The sequence below is a fragment of the Salminus brasiliensis genome, chromosome 4, assembly GCF_030463535.1.
Source record: "Salminus brasiliensis chromosome 4, fSalBra1.hap2, whole genome shotgun sequence".
NCBI classification, from domain to species: Eukaryota; Metazoa; Chordata; class Actinopteri; order Characiformes; family Bryconidae; genus Salminus; species Salminus brasiliensis.
In genome coordinates, this window is record NC_132881.1 from 32,397,604 (window position 1) to 32,425,489 (window position 27,886).

At 41.7% G+C, this 27,886-nt stretch overlaps 1 protein-coding gene across 9 annotated transcripts; it reads right to left on the minus strand.

Annotated features, from left to right (window-relative positions):
* Positions 1-27,886, minus strand: pax2a (paired box 2a). 9 transcript variants are annotated; one of them, XM_072678059.1, is made up of 11 exons: positions 27,844-27,886; positions 25,768-25,933; positions 24,761-24,958; positions 21,457-21,542; positions 21,208-21,327; positions 20,186-20,230; positions 13,791-13,966; positions 11,331-11,451; positions 2,354-2,455; positions 554-640; positions 1-122 (listed from the first exon to the last, which is right to left on the minus strand). In XM_072678059.1, exons 1-11 carry the CDS (start codon positions 27,884-27,886, stop codon positions 1-3), a joined length of 1,266 nt encoding a protein of 421 aa, XP_072534160.1. The 9 variants fall into 9 exon arrangements, with proteins under 9 accessions (XP_072534160.1, XP_072534159.1, XP_072534161.1 ...); XM_072678058.1 differs by having other exon boundaries at positions 25,768-25,945; XM_072678065.1 differs by having other exon boundaries at positions 65-141.

The window sequence follows — 27,886 nt, forward strand, 5'->3', positions numbered from 1 at the left end:
TCAGACTGGTACAATATGGAGGCCACGACCATGGTGCTGCAGTTTGATTGGGTTGCCATGGTAACTAGTGGCGGTCATAGGCAGTGGCAGCAGTGGGAGGGGCGGAGCCCCGGGATGCGGCACTATAATAATAAGGGGAACCTGGAAGTTAACAGAAGAGCGGACCGTTTGAAACCACCCAGTGCACCAAATCACCACAGCATAGGAACATTCAGGCCCACACAAAAGCAGAGGAAAATATGAGCTCATTTCAGACTAAAAGCAGGTAGTGTGGCTTGAAGTAATAATTATTTAAGCTTACATAAATAGCCTTCATTTGAACAATAGTAAATAATATATGTAGTTACATCAGAAATCTATACAATTTGTAAATATCACATATCACTACATCAGCGTTCAGACTACTTAATATCAGGAAAAAAAACAAGTTATGAAAAATGTAGGCAAATACAATTTTAAATTGCCAAGTTTTGTAAATATTATTTATATAAGCCCACTTTACAGATCCAGTAACATATGGGATAAACATGTAGATTAAAATGCTAATACTCACTTAATAATGCAGGGTTGCTGAACCTCCAAGCCTCATTGTAGGTTGTGTATTGTGGATGGGAGTAGGGGTTTCCTGAAAAATCGCTTCCTAAAAAAACAAAACAAACGACACTCTAAAAAGCATATAATGAAATATCCAATTCAGTTGATGCAGCTTACTCTAGTTATACCAGAACATATTGTCTGCTCATGTGAATGGGTTTAAATTACTGTTGTCTTTATACTTTCCTGAAATATTGTCGGAGCACTTGAAACTTGGGTTGCTTATGTTTTAAGCCCCTTAGCCCTGAGCATTTTGGTTGAATTTGCCTTTTGAATTTGAACTCTAACTCTCTGCTATGTTTTGAGATTTTTTTTTATATCTGTCATTGTGATTAGAGTTCACTTTCCCTGCTTTCCGCAAAGTTCCAAAAGCTCCCTCTTTATATAGCCTGGATTCGACTTTCAGGGAACAGCCGCAAGCGTGTCAGTGAGCAATGCTGTTGGTCCCCCCCACGTTTCTTTCTTTTATGAGACAATAAAGGCTGGGGTTTATATGAAGCTGGTGAGGAATGGCTTTTGCTTTAACAGTGTTTGGGGTCTGTCACTAAATCTTAGTCGTCCGGGGACCAGATGAATGGGAGTGCACACTAAACCCACGGCTGCTGGATTTAAGAGGATTTCTCAGTGTGTGTGTGACCAGCGAAAATGAATCTTTGATGAAACCATATTTGATGTACCTGTAAAGATATGTTTGCCCAACAAATGAATTCTGTCACTGAATTAAATTTGCCCAGAAAAAAAACAGTATTCATGTTTGCAGCCTAGGGAGCCTGAATCTGGCTGAAGCACTCAACAGTGACCGGCACCAGAATCCTTCTGTGTTTGATGTAAAATATTTGTTTTCCAATTTTTTTGCTCAAAGTATGTTTGTGCAGATGCTGTGGGGTGCATTTTGTCACTGATGTTGAGGCCAGGCCTGGGATAAAGCATGAAAGCGTCCTACAGGTACCGCTGGCCTCTTACAGTACTGTACTGTACAGAACTCGTGTTGTGTGTGTGTGTATCCATGTCTCTGTGTGCGCTGTTTGGGGAGAGGGCACTAGTCTGTTGCCAGATTGCATCCTGTCCTGGTGGCTGGCAGTGAAACTCAAGCCGGGTCCCTCTGAGAGATAGTGATTTAAATATTTACAGGCCTTCCCGCCCGCTGTTTTGTGACCCTTAACTGTTTGCTGTGAACCTGAACTGCAGGTTAAGTAGAGGGGGAAAGAGATACGCTCTACAGCACTGCAGGCTGGGGCGGAGAGAGCCCTGTTTATCGATGGTCCGTGAGAATGCTGTTGGGGGGGTGGGGGGGTGGTAATGAGTGCTGGAACCCGAGTGGAACTGAGAGGAACTGTCCTATATCCCGCACCCTGATCGCTTATTGAGCAGCGCTAATTTGCTCCTACTCAGCCAATAAGCAGCCTGATGCTTCCTTACAGGTCAATTATGTGTCTGAAGAGGCCTACGAGTCAGATGTTGTCCTTAATAAGCCTATAGTCACTGCATGGTTGCCCTTCTTTGTTCACACTATACTTAGCATTCTGCTAAAACACAAATCTAGTATTTAGTACTTTTGTCTGCTTCTGTATTTAATTGGAAGTCTCAGCAGACACGCTAAGTCCTGGCACACTATAAAAAAGTAAGCCCTCCAAACATTTCTTTATGAACTTTATGTTGGCTTTGAATGACCTCAGGTTTGCTGAAGATGGTCAATTGGTGAAAATATTACGAGCTCTCTTAAAATTAACAGCCCCATAAAACGAGTAATGTCACTTACCAGGGACCATTCCAGCAAGTGTTGAGGTGGGGTAGCTTCCCTGCCCAGTGGGGGGGACATGAGGGGGGTAGCCTGGGAGAGTCGTGCTGGCCATGTCTCGACCTGAAAAAAAAAAAAAGGCAGAGAATGTAAAATCAGCTCCAGGACTGAGTCTGAACTGAAGGAGACATGCTTCATATATAAACATATGGACATGAAAAGTTGAATCCTGACTAGTTTGATTTCCATAATCTTTCAAAAAACCTTTACAAGAAAAAAAAAGAAAAGCAGTTGCTCTTTGACATACTGTAGGTATGTAAGTGTATGGTGTAGACCACATTTCACTGTAAAGTTTATGGTGCATAAAATAAACTGGAAAAGAGCCCTAAGCTTTCAGCAGTAACGCAATGTGAAGATATGTGACCTTGAGCACAACAACCATAAATGCTTTCAATCAAATCAAAACATTTCCTCCTCTTTTCCACCGTAGCAGTGTCAGTAATCACCAGTAATGCTTCAGATCCAAATCTCATCAGTTATCAAAGAGGGCGCCAGCAAACCAGCCACAGATGATTAGAAAGACAAACAACGAGGCTATATTGTCCAAAACTCATTACAGGCAAACCATGCTGTGGTCAAAGATCATCTCTACACTCCACCATTCAAAATCTGCTTACACAGCAGAATGCCATAGCTTTTTTTTCTGTCATCTTGGCTTTCAACTTCCACCGCTTCATAGAGCAACACCGAATGCCAGTTTTCACTCATGTGTCTTTTTTTTGTAAAGTGACAGAGATGAACAGAACTGAAAGCTGTTCTTTGGGAGAGCTTTTACTGAAGACCTCAGTACTGCTGAGGGTAGAAGCACGCTTGGCCTCCACATTCAGTGCCATAATTAGTGGTGACGGCCAGCTCTTCTGGATGAGCCATTGGCCCTGGCTCTGGAACATGGGCCTTTACTGGGCCTCCTGCCTTTGTTAGCAAGAGTGCCTCTGTACAGCCATGAGGGATAGTGGTAGCTAGCAGTCTGAGTTGCTTACTTTTTAAATAAGAGAAATGTGCTAGTACCATGAAATGACACCTGCATCTGTGTATAAGAAGATGAGCTAACTGAGTAAATGAACACCATTCATTACAAAATACAGCTAAGGTGTGTAAAATTTAGGTAGAGACTAATACTAATACAACTCCTAATAGTAGTGGACTAGTGATTGTAGCACTATGCATTATTCCATCAATGCTAATTTCCTGATTCTTCTGTGCCTATTGCATTAGCAACTCAGCAAACAATCTGTAATCTCCTGCACCTAAAGGCCATTTAAACAAAATGATGAACATTTGCTTGTATATCTTGGCCCCATTTCACAAATCATGAGCAACAGTCACTTTCAGAGCACTGTTACTGAGCCCTGCATGCCTCATTTAAAATTCTGTATTCATTTAAATGGTTAGCATTAGTCTGCAGAAGCAGTCCGATGATGTACAGATTCATACATCCTGGCCTGTACATATATTTATTTTTTTTAAATCAAGGGTTCTTTTGTCAAACCTATTTTCCTATTGACTTATTTCATCCTCCAAACAAAAATAAACACAAACCCAGCAGGACAATGTCACTCTGCCATAACAGATTTTGGGCTAATTTACATAATTTACCATTTGGACTCGATGAACAATAGGGCCTCCATATATCAATCAAATGATGAAGGCAGTGGATTATTTGTTTTAGCTGTGCAAAAGCTGTAGTCCATGAATACTTGATCTCATCATCAGACTTCACACAGCTATACAGCAGTCATTTTTAACAGGATAGAAAAACTTTTTTACTACATTTACTATATAACTGTTTCTTCAGTCCAGTTCGCCTCAAGATTTTGAGATTATTTACATAATTAAAACTACTTAAACTTAACAGACATAAATAATCAAATAATGATGCAGACCTATTATTTACTTGTTATTATTATTGTTATTATTATTATTATTATTATTAATAATAATAATAATAATAATAAAAATGTGAAAAGAGTGAAGGGGCCTTGTGTATATGTTTTACATGTGTTTTTATAGTAAATAATAAAAAGATAAATACTCAGAGATCCAGTTATTGTTTTGATGATGATAGATGGTGATAGAAGTTATGCAGGTATGTATAATAGTGTCACTGTCATGCAAAAGCCTTGCAAACTAGAACTTTATGGTAAAATTCAATGAAATTATAATGAAAGCTGAAAAGTATTAAATGGCAATTTACATAAAGATATCATTTTTGTGACAGTGATGATATGCATGTATGCATGATAGATAATGTAAATTGAAGTCTGTGATTTTAGAGACAAGTACAAAAACGAGGACGCAAAGACAAGAACCATATCGCCAAACCACTCCCAGCATAACAAGGATCACAAAACCAGTCATCATCATTTTCTTTGGAAGTAGCTCTAGAGTTGAGGTGGACTATACTGGACTACAGTAGGGCAGTAGCTGTCTCCCCCCAACCAGCGCAGGGTACAATAATCTTTTCTTTTTTTTCTTTACTCCAGTAGGGCTGTACCTGCTATAATAGGCTGGCTTGCATACTGGCCGTAGCTGGGGCCATGGTGGGCATAGGCACCGTAGCAGGGGGTGGAGGCGTCTACTGACACGCTGGGCTGGAAGGGCAACAGTTCCGCTAGGCCCGAGGTTGCCAGCGAGGAGGGGGTGAAAGGAGCCAGCGAAGCCTCGTGTGGCTCTTGCTTAACACACACCGAGGACGAATGGGACTCTGCCGGGTGGAGAAACAAAACAAAAGCCACACACACAATCAGACAATGCACAGGCACACACACAAGCACAAAAACAAAACAAAAAAATGGAATGTGAAGGATGGGTGATGTGAATGGGACCAGTCGGTCAAAGCCAGCGGAACAAAAGGAAGATGGAATGAATTTTGGATTTGTCCGACTGTGTGCTGTGATAGTGTGTGTGTGTGTGTTATTTTGTTTTGATAAAGTAAATCTTGTGTGGTAACGTATGACTGCATTGTGTTGAGACCCAGTCATCCAGTTTATCCTGAAGTATTAGCATATTGTCGCTGCCTTGAATCTTCAATTTTATATTTTTTACTTTTTTACATAATTTTTCATCCAGAATTCCACAGTGAATAAACTAACTAAACTGCTCCAAAATTTTGGTATAAACTCCGTTTTTACATTACATGACTCTGTTACATTATATGAATCTCCTCCTGTAAAGTTGCTATTTTAGATATAAGGTTTTTGCATGACCATGACAATGTGCTTTATTAACCTGTATGTATATCTGTGTAATGTCTTAGTCAGCTGGCAGGTTAGCTGGGTTCAAAGAGCATGAGGAGGACACACACACACACGCACACACACATAAACCCAGATCACACAGACAGTGTTTACAGTAGCACACACAGCGTGTAAGGCGACTGACCCCCACATAATTAGACTGGCGATAGCTTGAACATACTTTGTTAAGCAAGGGGAATCTAATGCGGTCATCTCCTACAGCTCGTGAATGTAAATCCCAGAGCGTGAAGAGCATTCTTCACTTAAAAGGCCCAGATAAATCTTTCTCAGCCCAAACCCTTGGGTTTTTCCTTTGAAATCTTGGCTGAATACAAGTCTGAAGGTGAAGTGTCAGGCAAGAGATAACTCCACTTTCCAGCACACAAGTGGTCTGTTTTGTTGTGCAACAACTCATGCATAGGATATATTTAATTTCTGCAACCTGAATCCTTGTAATGAACCTAAGCAACATGAATTATTTTAAAGCAAATTATGGCTTGTTGGGTTTCGTTTTACGCTAACAAATGAGAATGTTTCCTCGTTATTAGGTCATTTCAGTGTGTACAGTATTTGTAAAATAATATCAACAAGCAACAGTAAGCCTCCCAGGTCGATCAAGCTCGGATATCAGGGAAATTTCCCTCAGGTTTACGAGTATGAAAATAACCAGCTGAAAAAAAGACATCAAATTATAAAACAGCCTGTTTGAAACATCGGCATTAATATCATATAGCTGATGAAACGTGGCACTTTTCATTCATCTTAGTGGGTTTGCTTTTGCAACCCAAACAATCAGTGTAATTTCTCTCTGTTTCTCTCTCTCTCTCTCTCTCTCTCTCTGTTTCTATCTCTCTCTTTCTCTCTTTGCCTTTCTCCCTCTCCCCCCCTTTCCTCATCCTCTTTAACATCCTCTGCTGTTAGCGTGGTCTGTGGGGAGGGCTCTCACAGCTCCATGATAGCCTCATTAGCTGCTTCCCAACTATTGTTGTTTTACAACCGAGCTGTGTGCAGAGAATCCCTCATTAAGATAAGGCCTCCTTTATGTCGGACGCAACCCTGACAACCCTTTCAGACCTAACGCCAGGAAATCGGGCAACTTAACTGGCCTCTTTCCCACACAAATCAATGGCAGAATTTCCCTTTCTGCGCAGGCCTGCGTCTACCGGCCATGTCCACATGCAGTACCTGACCAATAAACGCTGGTTTTTAGTGGCACGCTTGTTAGAGAATGTAAAACTGTTGTTACCATCCACACAAAATAAGGCAGTGAAAAATGAGTAGCTCGGATGACTATATTTGGGACAGAAGGAGATGTCGGCCATAAAGCCCGCTTTCGAGACGAAAAGCTCTGAGGCCAATAAAGGAGAGGGAAAGAGGCTTTTTTTTGTAGGGAATTAGGCCTCCTGTTTTCACACGCGGCGCTCTGCTGTTGTCAGACAGACAAGGGCACCGTGCTACGCTGACCTGGGTTTAGTGTTCAAGATCAGTGAACTTTGAAACTAATCAGAAGTGCTGTTGCTTATTGTCCCGCGGACGAGCGAGGCCTGCGAAGAAGGAAGGCTGTCAAGCTCCTGATTACTGAGATGGGAGATAAACACAGGTCTGTGCGGAGGCTCTCTCGCAGCAAAACACATCAGAGCATCGGGCCTATAGAGTTCTCCACGTCTGTCTCTGTCCAGTGCATGGTTTCACATGGGTGCGTATACTGAGGGGAGCGTGTCTCTGTGTGTGGGTTGGGGGGGTTGACCTTGCTTTTTTAAGCCTGGCAGCTACAGCAAAGTCACCTGCACACAAGTCTTTAGAGATTTCACAATATTTTAATTTCTCTGCAACAGGGACACCTTCATATATGTAAGAATAACAGTAACTAAAATCTTTGACCTCCATTTTTCAGCTTTCGGGAGCTAGCCATTTATCACAGGTCTACAAAAAAGAAACAAATCTAATCAATTACGACTAAGCGAAGAATGTTTGGAGAGGCGAATTAAAGTTGAATTCCCTGTCTGTGTGTTTAAAAGTCATTTGTTATCAAATGTGTGCTCAAAGGTTAGTGTGCTATTGTGAGGATGAAATAAACATTAATTTGGGCAGCAGGGCCTGGCGGGGCTGTGCTGAGCTGAGCTGAGACACAGGTAGTTTGTCACCGGGCCACACATCAGGCGCCTCAGCCGAGCCGGCTGCCTGTTGTTCGCTGCTCACTGGAGAATAGCAAGCCACACTTAAAAAATGGCTCTCTGGCGGATATATTTCAGCCGGAGTTCATCAGCGGCATAGGCCGACACAAAGCAGTCTTTTCTTTTCTCTCTGCCTGCGTATGCTGCTTTTCCTTCTAACTTCACCTACACCATGCTTTCTTTTCCTTTCTTTCTTTTCTTTTTTTAAACACGGCCTCCAGACATGGAGCTGTGTTGCTTTCAGGCGCAGCACTCCCAGCACCCCCTCCCCAACTTCAACCCTTCCACCCACCCCACCACCATCTCCAAAGAGATTTGGAACAAGGGAGATCCCTTCAGCACCTGCTCAGGTTTTCAGCGGGTCAGAGGGGTGCCCATTTACACGGTACCATCCCACTGGCACCAGGAAGACTTCCATTATATGCCTCTGCAGGGAGGGCGCTTAAGAATGTGCACTGGCCATTCATTCTAGAGGTATGTGCAAAACGGCCTTTTCAAAAAAGACGAGTCATGTCGGGAAAGCGCCCAAGTTCGTTTCCATAGATGGAATAAATCATGCCTTTGTTTTTTTTTTTTGTTTTTTTCAGTACTGTAAATGCATGTGTTGGAATGTGAAGCCTCCTTGATCCTGATAAGACAGTGGTGCAAAAAAAAAAAACAATACCACAAAAAGAGTACAATTCACCTCTGAACTGACGTGAAGCTGAGCGTGGAGTTTAGAAATCTGACATTTATGCATTATTCAGCTCTTAATCCACTTGACTTCATTTGCAGTGGCCTAGCATGTTAGCATTAAATGCAGTGCTTTTATGTACCTATGTACAGACTTAATAATGAAAGTGCTGCAAAAGGTTACCCTAGAAGTGATGGCATAGAATAATTATTTTTGATTGCATAAAAAAACATGTTTGTAAAAGTAAAATTACAAACGGTTAAAAGACTCAATGTTTAAAGGTTTAAAGGTTCTTCACACTCATATCTCCTTTACAGAAAAGGTTCTGCATGGAACCAGAAGTGGTTCTTCTAAGTGCATCTGCACAGAAATTACTACATACTTTCACTCTAATAGAAAAGCATATCTTTCACTACACAGCAGTGAAGAAGAGAGAGGAGACGCTGACCTACTCCAAAAACACCCCTGTATGGATAAGCGAATCCAGCTACCAAACAGTGCTTGCTGTCTTTTGCAGCCCCAGAACAGCAGTCCTTGCTCCTTGTGCTAATAGGATAAGCAGCCAACAGAAAATAGCCGTGTCTCCTTCGCCTCGCGCTGCCCTTAAAATTCCAATTTCTGTTTTGTAATGAAGAGTTCATTAATCATTCATCTTTAATAGATTATGCAAATCTCATGACATAAAATCAACATGATCAATGACAGCGTGAATTTTAATTGGCCCAGGAAAACATTGCAGGGAATGACCATAATCTGCAGCTCTATCCAATGGCAGGGAGTCATTTATTCCAAATTGGCTCTCAATGTAAATGCAGGGGATAATTTAGCACCTCTTTTAACTTGGTCCTTATACCCATTTCCAAAGTTTATCACATGCTAGAACACCATAACATCCAGTTATTGCATATCACTCCACATTACTTGCTCAGCACTGCATTATAAATGGAGTTATTACTGCCAAAAGCCATTTAAAATTCCATGCGCAACATTTAATATTCAAGGCCTCCGAAGAAAGAGGTTTGTGCCCAGTGCATCAGAAAGTCAGTGGTGAAAATAATTACGATATCATTTCATGTTCGAAAAATACACATAACAATTTAAGGTTCTGCTGGCATTGTTCTTTGGTTCTTTCTGTTCTGTAAACCTTGCCACGCACTGCATCACACTAAACACTTTCATTCTAAGCCCTAAGTAAACACACTCTAATTATACAACTACATAGTCATTACACACCTATTAAAAATCCAGATCCTCTATGAGGGAAGCTTTATTTTGTCAAACGAAAGGTGGTCTCCACTGAAACCCCCTTGTGGAGTCCCATCCCAGGTGCAAGAAAGGCCACCTGCCATAAGGGTGCTCCCCAGACCGAGACTGCTTTCATACAAAGGACAAAAACACACCTTTCTTCTCCAGGGGCCCAACTTTCTGGAGGGAATCCTACCTCCCACATATTACTGGGAGGAAAAAAAAGCCCTTTCTTTTCGCATAACACTAGCCAGCTATCATTTGAGAAGGGGGCACAGCAATTTTCAATCATCCTGTCCTACGCCCACACAGAACTCATTGGCTTTGATGGCTCCTGCATAATTATGTGAATTTTATTAAAAGCTCAGTGTATTAATCTCTGAGCGACAGTTGGCTATCAGTAAACTTAACCTTCTCCGAGGTAATAACAGCCGCTGCAATGAAACAATATTTCAATTAGCCAGGCTGACATTAACCACTACATACCAATAGACGACAAGCGAGGGAAGGAGGGGTGGGGGGGTATTACTGGAGCACTGCAGAGCAGTACACATAGTACTGTTTCTGACCATGTGTCTGAAAGGTACAGTCTAAATAAAATACTCTCACAACAGTCGTGTTTACACAGGAAGGCATCATTGACCACTTTCATCCGCCCTTCCTCGGTAAGTGAAGGAGACAAGCAGAAGCCGGCACATCAATTATCGCACAGTGACTTGCTTGACACTGTCAGTCAGCACTCAAATCATCACTTCGAGTGTTCCCACCCTGCCATGCAAGTATCAGCACCTGTCTGTAGTCAGAGCAGGTCACTCTAATCTGACCACTTTAGATATAAATGGCAGATTCACACAGACACTTAGCTCAGCTTGCTCTGTATAGCTCACTTTACCACTCAGCATGTCTAGAAAAAAGGTCACACACAAAAATTTAACAGTGAAGATAAATCCTGATGCTAGCTAATGCTAGCCAAAAGGCTATTGGCCTGAGCAGAGGTGGGTAGGCCTTGGGATACAAATCTTGCTTACTTCCACTCTAGCCATTTACTAGAGTTACTCCTTCCTTCTTGTTTTTATTTATTTATTTAATTATGTTATGATGGTAACAGCATCTGTATGATTCCCAACATCTGATTTTTACGATTGGTCAAACCTCTGACTTAAGAGGTTATATATTTTATTTTAGACCAATATTTCACCAAAAAGAGAATGGCGCGGCCTCACTTCTTAAGCTGAGAGATGCTGACCGTATCGCATTCTGCTGTACGTTCCTGGATATATTGTCGCTGTCACCCAAAAAACTTGTATGTCCATTTTTCAGTTTCTGACATCATTAACATCTGTTCAGGATGTTTCAGTTTCAGGATGAGTGAACCAATAGAAATGCTATGATTGGGAATGAAATCTTTTAACACTGACTTCCATTAAAAATGTTCCTCTTGTAAAGGTGCCGTTTTTGTGTGACAGTGACGACATGTAGTAAAAGTTACTCAGTACTTAAGTAGTGTATTTATTATAAGTTTTCTGCCAGATTCATCTCCTTGTGTGTTGGTTTAGGCTACGCTACCCACCTCCGGGCCTGGACTAGGACAGGTGATCCAGCGCTCTTACCTGTCACTACCGGGTAGCTCTGCGACACACTGGAGCCCAATTCTGAGCTGGCGCTGGTCGACAGACTGGGCTTGACCTCGTCCAGTCCTGGGTTCAGTGCTGGTAGTGCGTATTCATTAGCCTGCCAATGAGGGGGACACTTTAAACAGGCGCACAGCAGCACAGCTCTCTGCCTAACTCTCTGTTCGAGGTGTCCAATTATAAAGCTAACTGCTTCTGAGCTGCCAGTCAGCCAAAGTATGTTCCATTATCATGTGAAGCCATGTTTAGTGCTTTGTCTATCCTTTTTTATGGTGTGTAGTACTATGAGGAAAAGGAAGGGAAAGGTTAATCTAGGTTAATCTACTGGCCGCTCAGGTGGTAGCTGTGTAACTTTATAAATGAGCACCTGGAATACAGTGATACTGAAATTCTGTAGCATCTCCTTTCTACCCATTCACAGTAGAGAGACTGTAAGGCCTGAGTGTGTATTTTGGTGAGAGGGCATGTGCATAGTGAGTGCATACATTAAGATTTTTTTTTTTTTTGAGCGGAGCTGAGAGTAGGATTTGGAGCGGGTTGAAAGGCAGGGGTGTCAGCTGCCTCTTTGTGCTTGACTGCAGCCATCCCCCTGACCAGCCAAGGGAAGAGACGGCCCTGCTTTGTTAGATTACCGACATGTGGCCCCGTTTCTAGAGCCAGAACCGACCGTTTGTAATTGTTTTCTTTGGGGAAAAAAATGATGACACATGCAAGTGCCAGACAGAACAATTAAAGAGATTTGTATTATTTTGAATTCACAATGGATTTATGCCCTATTTGCTGAATTGCATTTTTGGATGGGTGTAATAATGATCTAAATGTGATTTATGTAATTGTTTAGGTTATATATTAAAGGAGTTCAAGATTTTCAGCAAGAACAGTAATTTTCATGGATGGCCCAGATTCTGAAAAAGTGTTGTGTTATGCAAATATTTGACTGATAAAAACAGTAGAATAGGCATTGAGCAGATATGATGATGTTGGGGAAACTTCTCCATATGTCTTTCATGAGAGGTCTCTCGCATTCTTTATACTTAGCTCTGCTGGTTATCTCGCTGCTAATGAAACGAGGCCTCTAATGTGTGTGTGCATATATACAAACACACACAGCACACACTTGGGTGTGTGCGCACGAGTGTGTCCGTGCATCTGTGTGCCTCAATGGACCAGTGTCCCAAAGGGAAATGCCGTGACCCCGGTCTTGTCTGTCTCTATCCCAGATAAACTCTAATTGTCTGATACAACTGTTCACTGGGCCAGTGGCGGATGTTCCTCTCTATTTGGCCTGGCCTCAGATGCACAACAGCCATTTTATCATGCAGATAGGGGCAGGTTGGGCGTGGGGCAACTGAAGAGCCATCTGAAAAGGATGACCAAATGGCTGGCAGAAGTGTGGGAGGGGTGAGTCCATTGAGTTCAGCATTTCCAAAATGGCTTTTTAATGCCTTGCTTCAGACACCAGACATTGGCTAATAGGGCCGCCCTTTCAAGAGTTAAAAAAGGGGGCCGAATAAGAGACCAGTAAAAGGGAATAAGGTGTGATTAATATTACGCTGAATTAAAAGTGATTTTTCTGGACTGTTCCAGGGCCGTTTTTTTCCCCCTTGCGCTTAACCTCTTTCCCTACAATTTTAATACCTTCTCTGGCTCTCTTTGTGATTGCAAGTCATTTCCAATTCGTTTTGGTATTGATCTTCCAATAGAAATCAGTTTTGTAATTAGCTCCAAATTAGGCCCTCTACTAGGGGTGAGGGCTGTCCCCCTGATTTATCACCAGTGTAATTCGCCACGATTGGAGAGAAATTAAAATGAACTCAATTAGGCCTCTGCTTTTGCTTTATGGGCCTCCACTTGGAGTTTCAAGGGAAAAATTACTAGTCGCTTGTTGTTTAATAGTCTAATTAAAGTAAATAAAGGTTAAGTCTATGACTTTAAATAAGAGGTTGTATACAGAAAGATTTGCTTTGCTGCCTGTGTTGCTAAGCTGAAAATCTGACTGCACTAGCACACTGCTTGGATCATTTTTGTATGTTATAATCATTATAGTTGTGTTAATCCAGTAGACGTGTGGTCTAGTTCATTTAAGACAATCAATTAAACCAAATAGCAAATTTTTACAAACAATAATACTTAATTTGGAGTATAAGATTTAGCATTCATTGCAGAATCATGACTTGCTAAAGTAAGTAGATATTGTTTATAGTTGTCATTACACAGCTATTGATGTTCATTTGAGTTTTATTGTTATGAGCAGGAGAACTGTAAAAGACTATCAGTTCTCTTGGAGATACCAAGGGAGTCACCTTATTTTTTAATAAAGTGCTCAAATAAAACGGTATCTTGCTTGACTTATTATCCATTTATACGTTTTGTATTAGATCTGCTGAATGGGTTTGTTGTTATTGTAGTTATTCTCCAGTTAGCCTTAGTGTTACTGACCTGCTCTGGCTTGATGTGCTCTGACGTTGGGAAGACGTCGGGGTACGAGGGCCGCTCAAACACCCGGTCCAGAGCCTCCAGCTGCTGCTGAGTGAAGGCATCAGCCCTCAGGTGCTTCCGTAAACTCTCCACACTACCCTGAGAATCACTGTTTGGGCCAGAGCCATCTGAGCCATCTACGAGAGGAGAGAGGGACAAGGCCACATGCTAGTAGCAGTCATTATGGCCCCATTTCTATTGCAGGGCAGCCACCCAAAAGAAGAAGAAGGGAAAAAAAACTCCCTGCTCTCATAGCCTGGCCTAGTGCACCTCTCAGCACCAGCAGTGAGAGCAGAGTTGAAAGATAGGAGTATATCAGTTCAAATTCAGTCAGCACTAGCCTCAAACAGATCCTAATAGCTGTGGATAGACAGCGCCAGAAAGGAGGGGGGGGGGCTGTGGGGGGGTGAAGCGAGTGCCAGAAAGAAAAAGAAGGGGGAAAGTAAGAGGGGAGGAGAGAGAGAGAGAGAGTGAGGTTCTCCTCCTCCTACACTTCCACCTCCCCCTCCCTGTCCAGCATCAGCACCATCATCATGTGATAGGTCTGCAGTAATTGATGGATTACCTTCAGTGCAAACATAGACTTGTTGGGAAGACCATGTGTTTTAGTATGAGCTGTAGCAATAAGGGGGGTGGTGGTGGTGGTGTTGGGATGGTGGGGGGGTTGTTCTCATTCGGTGGCTGGTGGAAATGGAGAGCTATTATTTAAAGGCACAATTTCCTTTAGAATGTAATGCTGCTTTCACTTTCAGATTGCTTTTCCCTGGAAAAATGGGGGCCAGCTACAGCTTGAATACAATTACACTGCTTGACTGCTAGCTTATGCATTTCCTTCAGACCCACTGTCTATAAACAAATGAGCAGTTTCCCCTCGGATTCTGACCTCATCACCTCGCCAAAGCAGGTGCTCTGGATTCCCCACTGCTTCATCTTCCTTTTTTTGCTCTCGAAAAAAACCCTTTCGCAAACCTCCAGCCAACGTTCCTGCAACCCCCGGCCCACCGTGTCCACAGCAGCCCAACCTCCCAGCTTTTGGCTTTAGTTCCCTTACAAATCTGTCATTCTAAATTTGCAGCAGATTATGTTCTCTCCTCGGCGCGAGTGTGGTGATATATGATATGCAAGGCCCCTATTGATTGCCTGATCTGGTGGCAGGAGGGAGGCGAAATGAACTTGAAATGAACATCATGCCTCAACTCATTGTGCGTATAATACTCTACTTAATCCCACATTTTTCTGTGCTATGGAATTCAATTGATCAATCATGTTCCACTGATAGTACCATTTCAGGGGTGTTATTGCCATTCTACCCGCCAGCTTGACCTTTTTTCAATGGCTGAAGCCATAGGATGAACCTGACTTTCACAGAGAAATAGATCCATAGAGAGCTGTGATAGAGAGTGGTTTGTGTGTCTGAGTGTGTGTGTGTGCAGTATTCTTTGTGTGTAGCATCAAGAAAAAAAGCCATATATATTTTCCCCCTTCCTGTTAATCCCTCTTGTGGCATGTATGCTTTTCATACATGCGTTTTCCCCCCTGGCATTATTTGAATCATTCCATATTTGAGGTCAGGCATTTCTTACGGATGACTCCCTTGGGGGCCTTTCATACGGCCTCGTATTGTTGCTGTATAAAACTCAATTGTTCTCTTTGGTACAGAAGAAAATAGAGTCATTAATTACTTTCTATCAGTTGGCCTAAGTGCAAACGGCGATCAATAAGCAAGCGTTTGTCATTCACTGTGCTACAGCATGCCTCCCATACTCAAAAAGCCCAAAAGCGCACAGGGCTGCTGGTGGACACAGGGGACGCAGCTGCCGCTCGAGCAATGGTGGGGGTGGGTGGGGAGGGGAGCTGGGCTGCTCTACACTACATTACAATATTTAGAGGAGATCTGAGCTAGACCAAGGTTACATCAGCTTTTCTTGTTCTTGCATGTTCCTGACTCAGTGTGCTTCGCCTGCCATAATGTTTTATGATTTTGGTATTTAATAACACCATTCTGACCTCCGAGAAGCTGCATCTTAGGAGGTGATTGCATAGCAAAAAGAGGCTATTACGCTGTTGCTGCCTCCGTTTGTTTGCTGATGTCCCTGTGGTTGTGCTGTATTGATCACATTGGGACACTTTGTGCGTTTGTTTCGACATCCTCGTACATTAGCACTCTGGTGCTATGGGACCACCACTCTGTCAGATCAGATAACCAGAGTCCATAAAACACTCTTCTCCTGAGTGTCCTCCTCCAGAGAGCCCGGTCCTGATAAAGCTAAGCAGGACAGAGCTAAACTTTCATCAGAGATTCATGACCAGACGCTGCTGAAATATCAGGTGTGTAATATTTAAAGAACCTTTGTATCAACATCGTTTAAGCTATAAAGGGTTCTTCAAACATAGGGCTACATCCCGTTTGCAAAAATGGTTCTTCTATGGCATCACTCAAAGAAACCCTTTATAACTCAGTCTTTGAGTGAGGGCAGGTTCTGCGAAGAATTTACTGTTTGCATTAAGTTCCTTTTTACTGATTTACCGAAACAAGTCAAAAAGATGAGAGTAAATTCTGATGATTCTGCTTTGCTCAAAAACATTGTGTAACTGTTTGTGTGTTCACCTGAACACTTCCTGCGCCCTCCTTAGCTGGCTAAAAAAAAACGGGTGAAAAAATCAATTTTTAAGGGAACAGACCTAAAAGCTCACAGTGAGAGAGAGAGAGAAAGTCGGAGAAGAGAGAGAGAGAGAGAGAGAGAGAGAGAGAGAGAGAGAGAGAGGAATTGAGCGAGGGGGCAAGTACACCTTCCATGTCAGCTGTACTTAGTTTGAGAAAAAAATCCCCTATTTATGAAAGCCGTGGAGCGGAAAGGCTGCACAGCAAATAACTGTATCGTAAGAGATGAGAATGGGAGAAACAGAGAGAGAGAGCGCGCAAGAGAGAGAGAGAGCAGGAAGAGATAGAGAGAGGTGCTGCTATTGCTGCTGCCGGTGCTGGTAGTGGTGGTGGCAGCAGCACAACCGGGGCTGTTAATTTCCTGTTATGTTGCGGCATGTTTAAAGGCTTTATTAATTCAATTTAGCCGTGCTGAGCAGGGTGCAGGCTGGCAGTGGGCTGAGGAATTAGAGCTGATCTCTCTCTCTCTCTATCTCTCTCTCTCTCTCTCTCTCTTTCTCTCGTTGTCAGAGTGGGTTTCTCCTCTCACCCATATCACACATCCTCTACTGTACTCACACCCAGTCCGTCGTTTAGCACATTGGCCTCATGTGATGCAACGTTCTGGAACGCAATTAATGAATGCATCTTCCTCTTCCCTCTCTTTCTCTCTCTCCCTCACTCTCACTTACTCCCTGAATCTCTCTCTCTCTCTCTCTTGCTCCTTTTTTAAAACCTGAGTAATGCAGCGCACCATTAATTCTCAGCATCAGTGCCCATAATTGACTTTTCTCTGACATGATTCCTCTTCAAGCGAACCACCCTGTCCTTAGATATTTCCATGCTGTGGATTTGTGAGGTGTCTGGGGTTTTTTGTGTGAGCGGGCCAGCAGCAGCTAAAGCAGCGGCGGCGAGTGGCAGCAGCAGCAGCAGCAGCAGACAGCGAAAGGAGGTCTGCTTGAATGCAGATGTATCAGCAGAGCAGGGCATAGACCTTTTGTGTCCTTTGATAAGGAGCCTTGACACCTACTTCTCTCATGGTTCCGCTCTGCAGCCCAGCTCAAATCTGGGCTTTCTCTTTCATACAGAGAGCCATCATCGTGATGAAATCGGTGGGATGTTCTTATTCGATTTAGACGTGAGGCCAATCCATTTCTTGGTTTGGATGTATTTCATTTCTATTCCCCTCCTTTTTTTAGAGTTGAATCCATATTGACACAATAGAATCTTACAAGCCATGAAATGGAAGCACCAGGCTAAAGCGTTGTAGCTGCAGGCCAAACTATTTTAACATGGGGTGGGTGGAGGGGGTTGGGGGATTTGAGGTGTGCATGGGGCCATGCTCTCTCAAAGCGATGCCTGTCAAATGAACAAACAAGCTACAAAAAGGGAAGTGCCGGGGCTTTTGCGTGCCTTGACCATGATGGCATGGGCAGTGCGGATGTAATCTCTTTATCATGCTAATGTCAAATAAATAAGCTGCTATGCCTTTTAAATCACCCCACTTTAATTTCTCTCTCCTGCACGCACACACTGGTCCACTCCCACAGAGAATTCAGCCGTCACGTCTTTTTTTTTTGTAGGTAATTTATTACGGCTAGCCTCAAACGCTCCAACTCCCTAAGTAGCCTGTGTTTGCCTGGATTTCATACGGAGGAAGAAGACAGTAGGAGGAGAGTGGGGTCACGCCAACCTGCTTATCAGCCATTGCAAGGTCATAATCATCTGAAAACTGCTGAGGATGGGAGTAACATATAGTATAGTATCAATACACTGTTCAAGCCTAAACGCTAGTAATTAACCCAGTGCATTCATTTGTCTTTTTCAGAATAGAGGTCTTAATGGATGAGTGAAAAACCCCCCAAAACAGGCTTAAATTCCCCCTTTTTGCCATTAATGCATTTGGCAAGAGAGGCATTCTATTTTCCATAATGAGATACACAAATAAATCTGGCAATGGATTGAGGGGCCTGCGAAGGCAGCAATAAGGTTGAGGCGCATTCTCGGTGTGCTGGTATAATTGGTATCACTGCTTGCAGACATATAAACCAATCTTTACACAGATAGGGCTGCAGCTCTCTCTCTCTCTTCCCCTTTAGGCTATTTCTTTTGTCTTTTCAATAGCTTGTGCATCCGTGATAGAGGAAGGGGGATGTTAATTTGTGAATTAATAGCTTTTCTCTGCAGAATTGCAAATTCTCTTAAATGTCACTATGTTCAACGTGCAGGGAGCTATTGCCACCAAAGAACTAATCTAGAGAGGTAACCCCCCCCCCATTCAACCCCCCCCACAACACCCCCACCCCACCACCCCCTGCCTTTCCCCTCTGCACCACGCTCAACATCACCCACAGCCAACGAGTGTAACATGCTACTTTTAATTTGCAATAACACATGAAAATGGCAGATTAATGACTCTTATGACACCTATGTCCCTGAAGCTCCCCTTACGAAGACCTGTGTACATAACGCGTGTCACACTACATTATCTCCACATCCCTCTTGTAATGGGGACCTTTTTTTTCTTAAAGGGCACTGCCAACATCAATGCACAGGCGGCAGAGACCTGGCCTCTGTGTCTGCAAGTAAAGCATGGTGGCCTGGTATTGCTCTGTGCCGAGGGAACTAACATCTTTTTTTACGCTACTCAAAAACAAGCAAAAATCTGACAACTCAACTTTTTTTCTGGTAAAATCAGTTTCCATGTTTTAGCTCATGTTGCATTTGGAGGTATCACTGTATGCATTACTCTACCTAGCCCTCAAATCGGATTAGCATATTTTCAGTTATGTCATCAGCTAATGAAGGCGAGTCTTGCAGCACCCAAGCCAAATATGGCTCAGGTAGCCCAAGGCTGCTGTGCTGCTATGAAATTGAAACCAGGCGCTGGCTGTCGAGCGGCCTCCCTGATGTCTCTGTGTGAAATAAGGGCTAAGTTTAAATAACTCACAGCTTTTTTGGACAATTGGCACCGCATCAAAAAAGTGGGCTATGAGGTCTTCATTAGGGTCACAGCATGGCATATGCATTCAGTATGAATGGACTAAGTATGTATACAAACAGACAGCAAAGCTTAAACTATTTCAAACATATGTACATATAAAATAATTTCAGTAATGTTTACCTTGCAGTAGTAATGGCAGTAGTAGTCATTATACAAACCATTACAGCAACAGTAATAAATGTCTAAGAATATCGTAATATCAAGGTGAGCAGAATCACAAACTGACCTTTTACAGCCAACTGATCGGCAGAACAATTAAAAATGAGTCCAGCACTCATATTTAATAAACTATAAACAAACTGTATCACCATTTACATCTGAGTGTTATAATTACCTATATACCTTTCTGCTTTCTGCTTTTAGACACAGTCTGTGGCAACAGTGGAGGGAAAAGGCTTTCTAAAATCAAAAAGCTCCAAAGCAACATACCACGTTCTAGCAAATGTAGCAAATCTGCTAAAGACACGTTCTCTCACAGTATATATATATATATATATATAATATACAGGAATATCTCCATAACAACACATATAGATCCCCACTCTGTATCCCTCCATCACCACCACCGCCACCACCACCATAAACCCTCCCACCCAGTCTTCACCCGGGCTTCCACACACACACATACACACACCCTCACATGGCCACTTGATCAGAGTCGAGTGGCCCGTGATTCAGCAAGCAAAGAGAAGGTGGGCTAACAGAACTTACAATATCCTATTTTCCTCCCATCCAAGTGGTTGCCACTCCAGAGAACTAAAGAGATGGAAACATAAAAGAAGCAAGTAGGCCTGCTTTGATAAATGTTTTAAAAGATCATTTCCAACCACTTCACCCTCCCTCCCCTCAACTGCTGCTATGTCTGTGTGCTTGTTCGGCCCAGCGCCACTCTAATGTTTATTCACTAGCGTTCAAAAGCTGATTGTTTGAAGAGCAGATCAGCCATTGGGCCTTAGACGGTGTGAGCCCCCTCGTTTTGAAAAGGAGGGAAAATGTTGGTCAGAAGAGGTCAGCTTCCCTGTTTTTGTAACTTGTTATGTGGACTATGGTTGCAGCGTGTGTCTATTGGAAGTATTTCTTATGCAAATACAGACAGCCAGGAGCTCCTGAAGGTCTGCTACTCTAACTGGATATATTTAAACTTGCACATTTGAAAGTGCATGACTGACAACAAACCATGAAAACGTTTTCTTTTTTTTCTTTTTTTTTTTATCAAATGATAAATCAGTGTCATTTAATTTAAAGCTAACACTTTATAGATTGTCTGCTGTGAATTAATTCCACACCTTCACAAATACACTTCCAAGAATGGATGCTGTTGACCAGAAACTCTAGAGCAGCTTTTTAGTTGTGGTATTTACAAAGGAATGGAGCTTTTAAGTTTGGCACACTACTTGCTTACATGTATTAGTATAATGCCCACCACATGACAGTGCCTCATGCTGTATGATCATTTTCTAGTTGGTGCTGAGATGCTATTTCATTCAAATAACAAAGGAGCTTCCACTCCACAAACAGCAGAGTAACAACCAGCTGAATGAAATAGTCCAATCTGCATTACTGCATCACAAGTCGCTTGAAAACGCTTTAACAGAATGCTTCTTCCAGTGCTATCAAAGTGCCACCTTCATCTCCCTGCAGATACTGTATTTGAATTTACAGGCGCTCGTAGAATGGCACAGAGAAGGAGCTTAAGAGGAGTACAAGCAGTGGAGTATAATCCAGTCTCTTACCATCGTCACGTTTTCTCTTTTCGCCATTAGAGCGAGGGATTCCGAGGATGCCGTTGATGGAGTAGGAGCCCACCGGGTCGTTGGAAGCACTTGATACGGGTGGAGAGGTCGTGCTAGGCACTGACAAAGCACAGGGAAATGTAAGAGACCCATTCTCTACATTAACTGCCCAATCAGAAAAGTAATGTATTTGTTTATTTATGCTACAATGAGATAATATAAACATATACATATGTAGTCTAGTCTTACCTATAGTGTGTCCTGCTGTGGTAAGGGTAGTCCCCGTCCCGTCTGGAGATGGATGGAAAGGCTGCTGAACTTTGGTCCTTATTATCCTGCAAAGATGAACAGATGCTGCTCACTATGTTGCCAGATCTTTAGAGGCTAAACTGCTCAACAGAGCTCTGTTACAAATGTACACTGCTGCGATGGACCGGGTAAAACTGAGTTGTTTTGGGCCCTTCCCATAAGGATACTTGGGTCTGTCACAAATAACCAATCCGAGAGCATTAGGGACAATCATGGCGTAGATGTTTAAGGCTGAGTGAGAGCTACCCCAGAGAGCACAGATTCAATCAGACGGGATCCCAGCTTTAGAAATATGATAAAGTCCCACTACCTCAAAGGTGTGATATGGGGGGAAAGTCTTCATTGCACTTTGGTCTGAACGATCTTGCAAACAAAGCATGAAATCACATCAATTCACCTCAATGATGGGCTTCACTGCCTCGACCTGGCCTCAACTTTAATAATCTCTCTCTCACTCTCTGCCTCCCTCGTTCTCTCTTTCTGTGTCCCTCCCTCCATCCCTCTCTTTCTCTGTTCTCGCACCTAACTATCCTTTTGAAGATGTGAAGATCCCTTATAGACTGAGACTGCTGACTTCCCTGATCAGAGCATTTTTTTTCTAGTACAAACATCCCAGACTGCCAATGCGGATGAGGCCCTATTGATTAGGACTTGGAGATAAGAAAAAAAAAAGTTGGGAATTAATAGTAGAGGAGAACAGATGCAAATGGAGGGCTATAAATTATATGTGACAGGAAAGCAATAGTGTCTCATTGCCTCACAAAAGCCCACTGCAACATTTGATGTCTTTAATCTGGGACACACTTCTGAGAGAAGGAGCTGTCACCTTTTGCTGGGAATGCATTTATATTGTTCAAAGCTATATTCTGCACTCTATACCCCACAGTATGTATGCAGCTACATTATATTTGAGATCTAATTTTGCAGGAAATTCAGTTTGATCTAAATTCATCAGCTCTATAATGTTGTAGATTGTGTTTATGTGCTGAAGAAATACTACTATTCCCACTGCTAACATTTCAGCTTTAGTGAAATGGTTGTGGGTAGAGTTCCTAAACTGCCACTTTTGGCCCTAATTTATGTGACGTGCTGGTAAACTATGAAACACAGTGGCTCTTTCTAATATCTCTTTTAATGCTTGCTTTTACCAGTCTACAGTATCTCCTTGGTCTGCCCTTTGGCAAGAATGGCAAGATCTCCAAGCCTTTCTTGGAAAAAAAATACACACATTAATATTTTATTAGAATTTCTAACAACTAACCATAACAATGATTTGACCCCATGACTTAGACAAGCCATATAAATTCAAGGACTTTATTTGGAATCTATGTACTTCCTATTGAATAAGCAATCCAGAAGGCTGAATTAATGACTTGCCACAGTGGTGAAAATTCCCTGTAGAAATATGAAAATATGAATCGATAGCATTGAAAGGCACTTAGGGTCATGGTGTTAGCAGTGCTCAGTCGTAGGTGTGCGCTGGTGAATCCACGTTGTATGGAGGACACTGTGTCCACCTAGCCTGTGTGTAATCTTTAATAATTCATGCAGAGAAAATGTGCTTAAAGCTGGGACATCTTCTAATGTCAGCAGAGCAGAGGTCAACTGCCTAACCACTCAAAATATATCCCAACTCCAGAGAAGGGAAATGCTTGCAGGCACACTGCTGTTTGAAATGGATGAGTTTTGCAGCCTGACCTTAATATTTCAGCAAATAGGAATTTGTTCATGTTTGGTAAGAGAATATCAGGTTTCTTTAACAGGACTTTTATTTGTGATTTGTTTTGGTGGGGGAGATCAAACCAGTGTTCATCACTGGTTATATATGACCACACAAAACAATGTGATGCAACTTACGCACTTTGATTGTTCAAAGTTCATCACGTTTCAAAAGAGTTTACACACTATTAAAAAATACAACCCGTCTTCTGACAGGTCTGAAAATTCAAAAACACTCATTTGCTTGTTGAAACAGGCTCTTTCAGTGCCCTCTAACTTTACTAGAACCCAAAGTTTACCGGTTCTCTTTTTGTGGCATTAACGCGGATTTGGAGTATACCATATACATGTGTTGAGATCTGTTCAAATTGCCCTTTTTAAGCAGTCACGGTGCATGAAATGAATTTTTTCAGCCTCTCTTTCCCCCATTTTTTTCGCGGAAATGTCTAGTGCGGGTCGGCCCATGATCTCACTTCAGCTCATTAAAATGTAATGCTGCTGGCCAGCTCTATGGAACAGTGCCTCCTAACCAAAGTTCATTACTCTCGCTCGCAGGTAGGCCTTTTGCACCTCGCGCTTTTTTCCCGGCCTCACTCGGGATACTTCTCCGAGATCTTCCTGTTTCATCGAGGAACGAATGGAGGAAAGCCAACGAGTTGTTAATATTACTTGTTTTGCATTGGGAATGTTTAATGGATTATATTAATATGTAAATCCCAATCGAATGCGTCCCCGACCACCAGCCTTATTCTTTTACTACACCACTGTTTAATTACAAAAATAAAAAATAAGTAGAGAAATAAATAAAGAAAAGAGTTTCCTATTCGTTTTGTTTCCTTCAGCTTCCCATACAGTCTGTTCACCAGTGCATACGATAGCTTATATATAAAACAATACAGCAGTAATAATAATAATAATAATAATAATAATAATTAGCTACATGTGATATTTGTAACAATAACTGTAATAATAATTAAAATAATGGATTTAATTCGCTAAACATTTCTGTTGCCGTTACAACGATCTTTAATTCCAAAACTTCATTTAATTCCTTTCCAGGATTTTGCTCCCACACCGCTTGCAGTGCGCGTTGGGCATGTATTCACTTCACACATGTGCTTCTGACCGCGGTCAGTCTGAGAGCTCGAGAGCGGCCTGAGTGCAACTTAACGAGACCCAAACTTTAGCAGTGGACAGATCTAATGGTTTCGCCGCGTTCAGCAACACGTTAACACTAACGCGATTAAGTATACAATTATTTTATACATTTGTATTTTGTTCTTTATTAGACTTTTTCCTAATTTATAAAATCATGTTTTACATTTCTAACACTATATCAATATTACATAGTAATATATCTAAAAATGGAAATGATCTAGGAACCTGTATTTTACACAGTTGTAACGTTGCGCCGCCAGTGTTCAGGTGTAATCGATAAGGGAGAATAAATGCCTGCAGTGTTTCCCTCAGATTATGCCATTTTCCCTCAGCGCCGTAATGACAGTGAAGTGTTTGATTCTGTTACCTGTTGATAGACGACACGCTTGGCACTGTGTCGTTGTCACACACTCCCTCGGCCAGCAGTCTGTCTCTGATCTCCCAGGCGAACATGGTGGGGTTCTGCCGCTTGTACTCTGCGATTTTATCCACTACTTTTGGGGTGGCCACTTTGGGTTTGGACCCGCCAATAACTCCAGGTTTAATGCTGCCGGTCTCATAGTATCTGCAGGACACGGATCGAAGGTCATTTCACTGATATATAAAAAATAACAGTATCAATACAGTAAAAGTCACATAATAATATTAATAATATCACACTTGTGGCTTTTATTAATATTAGTTATCATTATTATTAGTAGTACATTTCCAGTCAATCTGACCAAAACAGCAGTAGGTTATTCAATTTGAGACACACACACACACACACACACACATATATATATATATATAAACTTATTTTACAGCAGTATTTCGTGTTAATTCTGATTTTGTCGGTTTTGGATATTTCTCGTCACATTGGAAGCTTCTGAGTACGTTAATAATATGTTTCTTTTATTGGTATGGTTATGTCCCATGCACCCATTAAAACATGCCACCAACATAAAGACTAGCTCATCTTTTCTATTCCACATTCCAAATGTATAAAACAAAATACCTCATAAAATCCTTTTGAAAGCTGAAAAATATTTCAGAAAATTCAAATATGCATCTAGAAGACGAGGCCAGTAAACAGTTTAGCTTTTCTCCTTGCCTGACAACAATAAGCCATCAATTAAAGCGAATTATGTCACCAGTGAGGAGCAAGTTGGGAGAGGAAGCTGTTTGTGGTGATCTGAGATGTGTTAAAAGCTGACTGACTGATAAACTGATAGGCTGGGAGATAGATGAGGCTGGTGGTGGTCTAGCTGTCAGCCTGTTTCAGCTTTTGGCGATCAGCTATGGTGTTTTGACGACATGCATGCACAAAGAGCCACAAAGCTGTGTGTGAGTAAGTGTGTGTGCGCGCGTGCTTCCTTGCTGTTTCTCTCCTACCTGCCGAGGATTTTGCTGACACAGCCGTGGCTGACCCGGAGTTGTCTGGAGATGTCACAAGGTCTGACCCCTTGATGCGCCAGCTCCACGATCCTTTGCCTGACCACATCAGGTAGAGGTCTGCCATTCACAAACACCCCGCCTAGCTGGTTTACACCCCCATGCCCTAGATGGTATATAACACATACACACACGCGTTACATTAGTACATTACACTACATGCGTGCAGAAGACACACTATAGCAAAATCTTAAACAAGGCCACCGACTACCCTGTTCATAATCTAATCTACATATACCGCACACTGTAGGCCTTTTACTTTTCCCCCCTCTCTATCTCTCTCTTCCTTTCTTTCGTTCTCTCTCTCTCTCTCTCTCTCTCTCTCTCTCTCTCTCTCTCTCTCTCTCTGTCGTCTATATCTAAATCACACACACAGCGCATAAACACATACCACAAACCATGGCACATAAACCCAGACATGGACTGAATGCTGTTCATTATGCTTCTGAGAAAATTGAGATGTTATTGTATTTTCTAATATTATATTTTTTCTAACGTATAAAAGAGTAGAATTAATAAAGATTTAAATGCTAGGCTTGTTTATGTCCATTCAAAATATCTACATTATTTTTTGCTTTATAACCATTTAAATCCCAATTCATTCTCAGTTAATTCTCTAATGTTATTATTATTATTATTATTATTATTATTATTATTATTATTATTATTATCATTATTATTGTCATTATTATTATGAATATCATTATTGGTAGTAGTTGAAATGGTGGTGATATTAGTAGTAGTATTATCAGCAGTAGTAGGATTGTTATTATTGTTATTAGTATAAGTATTAAGACTAGTACATTAGTATGACTAGGAGTCACAAACACTGAGTGTAATGATTCATAACTGTATTGATTTCACACACATACATGCACACACAAAAGCACACGCACGCGCAAATAGACTGGTGTATTTTTGTTAGCCCGGCGAAACTCATAAACTCGTGCTACTCTATCCATAACCCAGTGTTTTCCTCTGCTCTTCACTGCAGCTGAACACATGTCGCACAGATTATGTTTCGAGCTGTTTCATTCGCCTCGCACAATTATTGTAAATAATTAAAAGGAGCTTTGATAACTCATATTACCACTCCAGAGAAGGCAACTGCGAAATGATTAAGAATTAATTATTAAATTAGCCGCTGGTGGACAATCATCTGGTTACAAACTTCAGTTTTAGGAGGTAAATCCTGATATTATTATATCAGATATATGTGACAGATATATTTATTAATGTTATTATTTTTAGTGAGAACAAATAACATGCGCGTGTTGCGCTCGTTACAATTTTATTTCCAAACTTAGCTAAACATATTACTATGGGTTTTACTGTTATTAAAATTATCAGGCATGTTGAGTATACTGTATTTAGCACTACTTAATATAAATAACATATTTATACATCCAATAACGATAATTAGCGCCATATTAAATTACCATCATTTCGTCAACTCTCTAGTCTTGCATTTTTGGCTTCAACATTCAGTTTAAAATGCAAGAAAAAGTAAAGCTGGCGTAAAAAGAATTTCTCTGGCATTCACTATAGTGCATAAATCCAGTTAAACAGTAATAATGTTCAGAAATACGCCAGTCAGTTTTACAGGATCTTTACAGGTCTTGTTTGATTGTACGGAATTTCATCGACTTTTTAGTAGCTACAACTTCATCCAGTGCTGCACAGTTCAGGAGAACACAAGCGACGATATGGCCAATCATCTCTGCTGCTCTGCCGCTGTGTGCTGCTCTATCACAGTTAATACAATAATTAACTACTAGAGTTTATGTATAATTTAACCATACATTTTATATATTTTTATTATTTTATATTATTTGGTATTAGTTTTACAGTTCCGCACAAACCAGACTCGGAAGCGTGAGACTCTACAGAAGAATCGTATTAGGAAGCCTAGCGTGTGCGTGATTAAGTTTTAAACAATAAATAGCACGTATTTACTGTCTTATTTTCTATTCTAAAAACCCAGAGATTTAGAAGAGAAAGCGAGCGTCTACTTACGGTGCATGGCGGTGAAGGGGTCTGCCTTGCAGTGAATATCCAT